Consider the following 7180-nt stretch of genomic DNA (forward strand, 5'->3'; position numbering starts at 1 on the left):
GGGACCCGTAGAGGAAGCGAGCCGGTCACTGGGTTTACTGGATTACACGTCATCTGCTGGTCCTCTGTCACCGGTGCTGCATTGTGTGCATGTGTGTTACTGTGTGTATGCATGTGTCTTTTATCATGTGCTTTGCGTGTGAGTTAGTGTGCTGCGTGTGCTTGTTCTTGTGTGCGAGGACACGTGCATGTGCATGTGTGAGCATGTGGGTGTGTGCACGAGTGCATTTGTGCAAAGCACTTGTGTCCCCCTCTGCCTGTTGCGGTTCAGGCTGTAGCAGGTGGATCGTGGCCGAAGGAAGTAAATGCTGGAAGGGGACGGTGCAACAGGACAGGGCCACGGGGCACCCTGGGAGACGTGTCCCCTGCCCCGGGGCCAGGCAGCTGGGCCTGCAGTCAGCCCAGCCCCTGATGGCAGGGCCTGGACAGTGAAAGGAAGAGACTGAGCTGGAAGGCAGCGAAGGGATGGACGGGGGCTCCTCCACAGCCTGGGCAGGGCAGATCCCCTTCCAGGACCCCCCTTCCCTTTGCTCATCACAGCAGGATCCAGTCCAGGCCGTGGCTGAGAGCCCACGAGAGCACGCAGAGGCTCTTGCAGTGACAATCCTAGACCAAGGGCATGGCAGGAACCAGGAAGGCTTTTGCCACCCTGTCACAATCCTGCTCTGGGGCTCAGCAGAACAGAGGCCCGGGGTGGGGGTGAGAATCGAGTCTTCCCTCCCCAGAGGTCCGTGCATCATTGCAGCGTCCTGGAAGTCCCACGAGAGGCCCAGAGCTGCCCGCCACGGCTCTGTAGACTGCAAGGACCATCCCGCGGGCCCTGGGGCAGGACGGCACAGGAGAGCTCACACTGCCGTGGCCCTGGCTACTGCCCATCTGCACACAGAGGCTTCCCCTGCCAGGGCTACGTGCCCAGCACCAGGCCTCTCGAACACACATGTAGCCTGGAAACGGAGCAGAAACCCTCCCAAGCACCTCCGGGAGCCACAGAAGCAGACCAGCTAGTCAGGAATTTATTTGAGGGCTGAAGCATATAAATGAACGTGCAGCGGAGCAGGGAATGTGTCCCATAAGGCTGGCACCTCTGGTCCCCCGTGAGAACCCAGGTCTGGTTTTCTTGTGCCTGTTTTACCTGCACTAGACAACCTGACCCTGGCCAGAAATGCCCTTTGGCCAGAAAACCCCCTCTTTGCTCAGGGGAAGGCAGGATCTGGCCTTTCTTTTGTAGCCGGGGATGCAGCCGCATGCAGACCCGCAAAGGAACGGTCGGCATCCTCGTTCTCGGGGCTGCGCCTCGCACTGGGGAAACGAGGCTGCTGTTTCATGCAAGATCTCAGGGGCTCAGAGATCAAGGAGCAGCCTCCAAGGAGCAGGCAGGACCCCGGGAACCAGGGCACTCGCCTGGGGTGTGCGAGTCCGGGGTTCAAGTCCCGCTCTGCCCAAACTGACCAGGTTTCTCTCTTCCCCCACCCTCACCCTTAAGGCAGCATCCAGATGTTGCTGCTGGTCCCGGCTCTGGGGTTCCCCGGGGAGTCTCCTATGGGGCTTGCTTTTGGGGACACACAGGTTTGTGGCCCTGGAAAGACCTGTCTGGGCTGACAGACGCAGAGGGTCTCCTCCGAGGGGTCTCCACGCCCGGCAGGGGGGGCTCTGCTTCCAGGCCCAGGCAGCAGCAGCAGGAAAACCCCCTGCTCTCATCCCGAGGGCTTTGCCCCAGCTGCCGGCCAACAGGTCCACGTCACACCTTCGTTTCCCCCCTCCACTGCAGGGTGAAGTTGGTGCAGGGGAAATTGCTCTTCAGATCCTGGAGAAGCTGGAGGGACAGCGCCATGGTGAGCACAGCCTTTGTCTCAGGGACTGCGCCCTCCTACGCTGCCCTTGCAGGGGGTCTGCGCTCCCACTAGCTTCCCCAGCCCAGTCCTGCTCTCACCCAGCTGGATCTCCCCCCCGGGGTAGCACGGAGACCCCCACCCCGAGCCATCGGTGCTCTGAACCGCCAGCCTTGGACGTTCCCTGTTGCTCCATCGCGCCCAGCCCGGGAGCTGCTAGGACCCTACCCCACGTCTGTCCGTGGGCTCTCACCTTCGACAAAATCAGGTCCCTGACCACGGGGTTGGTGAGGTTGAGCGAAGTGCTTACGTCCAGTGACAGCAAGAGGTGATTCGCGACTGTGAGCAGAGACAGCAAAGATTCACTGATTATTTGCATGACAACAGCACTGCAAGACCCCCCCTCACCTCCACCCCCACCAAGACCAAGCACACGGAGATGGACCATCGGGGGCTCAATTATAGGTCGACCCCGTGTATAAGGTAAGTTTCCTAATTCTTTGGGAGGAGAGAGAGAGAGACTTTGATTCGGAGTAAACCAGTAACTTGAGCTCAGGTGCAAGAGGCTGCGGTTGCGGGCAGGTTCAGAGTCCAAACGCTGCTGGCAGTGGAGGCTATTATGGAAACATTCATGCACCATCCAACCCCTCCATCCCCAAATAAAAAGCCGGTTTTGCTGCATGGCTACATCGGAGTAGACTGGCTGGAATAGGAGGGGGTGAGAAGAAGGGTTATTGTGATCCTTAAGTGACACACTCTGGAATGGAGACAGGAAAAGGCTAAGGGACATGACTATGGACATCCAAGGGATCTGTGGCAGAGAGGGAGATGGGACCAGCTTCAAAAGGGTCCATCCCTCTGATCCTGGCAGATCAGCCCAGCCCTCCACCCAAGGTGGGCAAACAGGGCAGGGTTGGTAAGGCTGAGGGGATGAAGTCGGGCAGTCGGTCTCCGCTGTGGGAGACGGACCCTAGGCAGAGGCAGCCAGGGATGGTGTCTGGAGTCCAGCTGAGTGCTCAGAGCCGGGGCAGAGATTGAAGCCATGGTTTTTCCATGCTCCTGCCAAGGCCCCAGGAGAAAGCAGGGTAGAAGATCCCCTTCCTCAGGGTCAGGAAGCAGGGCTGGGGGCAGGACTGCCAGCTCCCGGTCCCAGCTGGAGGGACACAAGAGGACAAGAGGGCACTGTGGCTCTGAGGACGATGCCCACAGAGCAGCAGGCGAGGGGGTCATGTCCCTCGGCCCAGCTACCCCAGTCTGCCGAGGATGAGGACGGGCGGACGGGCAGCACTCACCGGCGTTGGCAGGAGGAGCCGGGCAGGTGGGCAGCGCGGAGGGTGACTGCAGCGCCGTGCTGCCGGGAGCGCTTGGGGGCCAGGTTAGAGCACTTGTTTCAGAAGCTGGAAAGAGAAAGTCGCCGTCAGAGGGGCAGAAACCATCAATCATCAATCCCTACTGACCTTCTCTTTGCCACTGCGCAGTTTGTCAGCCCTCCCCCTGCCCTCCTCAGCATCTCTACACTGAACAGCATCTCTATGCCTCGCTAGTCTCTCCTCCGATGGGCACCCCTCCACGCCACTCATCACCCGGTCAGGCAGAAGCAGGGCGAGGTGGTACCTTAGAGACTGACTGGTTCAGAGACAGGAGCTTTCACAGGCAATGCCAACTTTGTCAGATGCTAGGAATGGACTCGCAGAAGGAGGACGGTCCTGGTGCGGGTGCAGCAGGATCTTGGCCCCGACACCTCCTGCCTCACCAAGGTGCCACCCTGCCCTGCCTCCACTTCTGGGGCCAGCCTGTTCCCATGACAAGTCAACCCCCCACTTCCAGGTCTGGTTTCCAGAAAAGCAGCTTCCCCCCCCACCCCGACTATCAATTCATAGCGCCAGGCGAAGGTCTCCCACAGCCCTCGCCCAACCCCGCGGGAGAGGCCAGCGCCCCAGGAAAAGGCCCAAAGGAGTAAAGGCACCAAAAAGACTCCAGTAAAAGTTGCACCAAAGACACTTCTGACTTGGGGGTTTCCCTCCAGCACAGCATCCCTCGAGGGCCCCTGCTACCCTGGATGCAGGCAGGGGAGCTGTGGCACTCACGTGTGGTTGTCGTGTTCTGGGTTGGCGCAGCGGTGCCCTGTGTAGTTGTCATCCTAGCTGTTGTGGTTCCAGAGGGCGACATGGTGGCATGGGCCGTCTCGCTGGTCTCAGGTGCTGCGGTGGTGCGGGTGGTAGAAGCGGCTGTAGTTACAAGGAGGGTAACATGTGCGGTTGTACTGCGCACTGTTGCCATCGTGGTGCCAGCTGTTGTTGTCCTTTCTGCTGGGGTGGTGTGAGGAACCTGCACCGTGGTGGTGCTGGTGGCAGTGCTGGCCACGGGAGTGGTGCTTTGGGGTGCTGTGGTTGTTTCTGGCTCGGTGCTGGTGGCCCCCGCAAGTGTGGTGCTGGGGAGAGACACCGGAGTTGTGATTTCCTGGGGCACGGAGGTAGTGGAGGCTGCAGCGGTGCCCGCAGGAGAGGTCTCAAGGGCTACAGTTGTCGTCGGTGTTGGTGTTACTGTTGATGTGGATACCAGTGCTGATGTTGGTGTTGGTGCTGCTGTTAAGGCAGTAGTATTTTCCTCCAGTTCAGCACCAGTTGACATGGGGGTGGTGTACAAAGCAGTGGAGACAGTCGTTGTATCAGTGGCTCTGGTGGTCTGTGCTGCCGAGCTGGAGGACTGTGCACTTGCTGTTGTGGTGGTGGTAGGAGGAACCTGCACCGTGGTGGTGCTGGTGGCAGTGCTGGCCATGGGACTGGTGCTTTGGGGTGCTGTGGTTGTTTCTGGCTCGGTGCTGGTGGCCCCCGCAAGTGTGGCGCTGGGGAGAGACACCAGAGTTGTGATTTCCTGGGGCACGGAGGTAGTGGAGGCTGCAGTGGTGCCCACGGGAGAGGTCTCAAGGGCTACAGCTGTCGTCGGTGTTGGTGTTACTGTTGATGTGGATACCAGTGCTGATGTTGGTGTTGGTGCTGCTGTTAAGGCAGTAGTATTTTCCTCCAGTTCAGCACCAGTTGACATGGGGGTGGTGTACAGCGCAGTGGAGACAGTCGTTGTATCGGTGGCTCTGGTGGTCTGTGCTGCCGGGCTGGAGGACTGTGCACTTGCTGTTGTGGTGGTGGTAGGAGGAACCTGCACCGTGGTGGTGCTGGTGGCAGTGCTGGCCACGGGAGTGGTGCTTTGGGGTGCTGTGGTTGTTTCTGGCTCGGTGCTGGTGGCCCCCGCAAGTGTGGCGCTGGGGAGAGACACCAGAGTTGTGATTTCCTGGGGCACGGAGGTAGTGGAGGCTGCAGTGGTGCCCACGGGAGAGGTCTCAAGGGCTACAGCTGTCGTCGGTGTTGGTGTTACTGTTGATGTGGATACCAGTGCTGATGTTGGTGTTGGTGCTGCTGTTAAGGCAGTAGTATTTTCCTCCAGTTCAGCACCAGTTGACATGGGGGTGGTGTACAGCGCAGTGGAGACAGTCGTTGTATCGGTGGCTCTGGTGGTCTGTGCTGCCGGGCTGGAGGACTGTGCACTTGCTGTTGTGGTGGTGGTAGGAGGAACCTGCACCGTGGTGGTGCTGGTGGCAGTGCTGGTCACGGGAGTGGTGCTTTGGGGTGCTGTGGTTGTTTCTGGCTCGGTGCTGGTGGCCCCCGCAAGTGTGGCGCTGGGGAGAGACACCAGAGTTGTGATTTCCTGGGGCACGGAGGTAGTGGAGGCTGCAGTGGTGCCCACGGGAGAGGTCTCAAGGGCTACAGCTGTCGTCGGTGTTGGTGTTACTGTTGATGTGGATACCAGTGCTGATGTTGGTGTTGGTGCTGCTGTTAAGGCAGTAGTATTTTCCTCCAGTTCAGCACCAGTTGACATGGGGGTGGTGTACAGCGCAGTGGAGACAGTCGTTGTATCGGTGGCTCTGGTGGTCTGTGCTGCCGGGCTGGAGGACTGTGCACTTGCTGTTGTGGTGGTGGTAGGAGGAACCTGCACCGTGGTGGTGCTGGTGGCAGTGCTGGTCACGGGAGTGGTGCTTTGGGGTGCTGTGGTTGTTTCTGGCTCGGTGCTGGTGGCCCCCGCAAGTGTGGCGCTGGGGAGAGACACCAGAGTTGTGATTTCCTGGGGCACGGAGGTAGTGGAGGCTGCAGTGGTGCCCACGGGAGAGGTCTCAAGGGCTACAGCTGTCGTCGGTGTTGGTGTTACTGTTGATGTGGATACCCGAGCTGATGGTGGTGTTGGTGCTGCTGTTAAGGCAGTAGTATTTTCCTCCAGTTCAGCACCAGTTGACATGGGGGTGGTGTACAAAGCAGTGGAGACAGTTGTCGTACCGTTGGCTCTGGTGGTCTGTGCTGCCGGCCTGGAGGACTGTGCACTTGCTGTCGTGGCTGGAGCGGTTGTGTGAAAGACAACGGTGGAGGTGTCCATGGCGGTGCTGGGGGTCTCTGTCCCTGCCAGGGAGCTCACTGCGGGTGTTGTGCTCTCTGGTGCGGGGGTAACCCGGAGAGTTGTTACCTCTGATGCTGGAGGATTTGTTATAGCAGCTGATGCTGACATGGTGATGGTTGCTAATGGAGTTGTGTGTGTTGTGGATCCAGCCGTAGATCTAAGTGGCAAAGGGGGAACACTGGCTGTAGTTTGTGTCCCGGCTGCTACCGTTGTGAATTCATCCCACCTGAGGCTGTGTGAGGCTCCTGCGGTGATCTCTCCCGTGGGTGTGCGGCTCACTGCGGTGGTGTCAAGGGCAAAGGAGGTGGTGGGAGCTGCTGAGGTGGCCTGTAGTGCAGGGGTGGTCAGTGGTGCTGGGGTGGTGGCTGTTGTTTCACGCTGTGAGACATTACTGGTGTCTGCTCTGGTGGTCTCTGTGGCTTTGCTGCTGCCCAGGAGAGCTGTGCTTTCACCGGGAACGGTTGAGACACCTCCTGTAGTTGTTGGCACCTCTCTTGCGGTCCTTGCAGCTGCAAAGAGACCCACACAGTCAACCGCAGAGGACGACTGCTGCACCCCAACCTCCCCGCTGACTCACTCGCCCACACCATTGATTTTGTTATCACACAACATGGAGCAACAGGTAATAAAGCATTGTAAATAGTCCTGTTGCTGTAAAAAGTCTTAAATGTACAAAAGCACAACCTGCGCTGGTAGGTGTGCAAACACGATCGTCGGATAATCCCAGAGACCACACAGGGAGGAATCCAGAGCGTTAACAAAAACCCATCCCGCCCCGTGGTGGGCTTGCGGAGCTCTTTGCAACAGAAAACCTGCTCTAGTATTTTTCTGTTGTTAAAAGACAAATGGAAATGAAGAGCCAGGCATTTCCCGAGGGAGGCCTGAGAAATGCCGTGCTAGTCAAGCACT

General features: G+C 58.9%; 1 protein-coding gene across 2 annotated transcripts in view; it reads right to left on the minus strand.

Moving 5' to 3' along the window:
• Positions 1-620: 620 nt before the first annotated feature.
• The window catches only part of LOC112550100 (mucin-2-like), a 7784-nt gene continuing 1224 nt past the window's right edge, over positions 621-7180 (minus strand). Inside the window, exons 2-5 of one of the 2 annotated variants that reach the window (XM_025202712.1) lie at positions 3916-6780; positions 3121-3225; positions 2082-2167; positions 621-1812 (exon numbers count right to left, since the gene is read on the minus strand). In XM_025202712.1, coding sequence (XP_025058497.1) covers positions 1738-1812; positions 2082-2167; positions 3121-3225; positions 3916-6780 — 3131 coding nt within the window. In that variant the 3' untranslated portion in view covers positions 621-1737. The remainder of the gene's footprint in view (positions 1813-2081; positions 2168-3120; positions 3226-3915; positions 6781-7180) is intronic. The other variant, XM_025202713.1, reaches the window with a different exon arrangement.

Source organism: Alligator sinensis, unplaced genomic scaffold (assembly GCF_000455745.1).
Source record: "Alligator sinensis unplaced genomic scaffold, ASM45574v1 scaffold301_1, whole genome shotgun sequence".
Taxonomy (NCBI): Eukaryota; Metazoa; Chordata; order Crocodylia; family Alligatoridae; genus Alligator; species Alligator sinensis.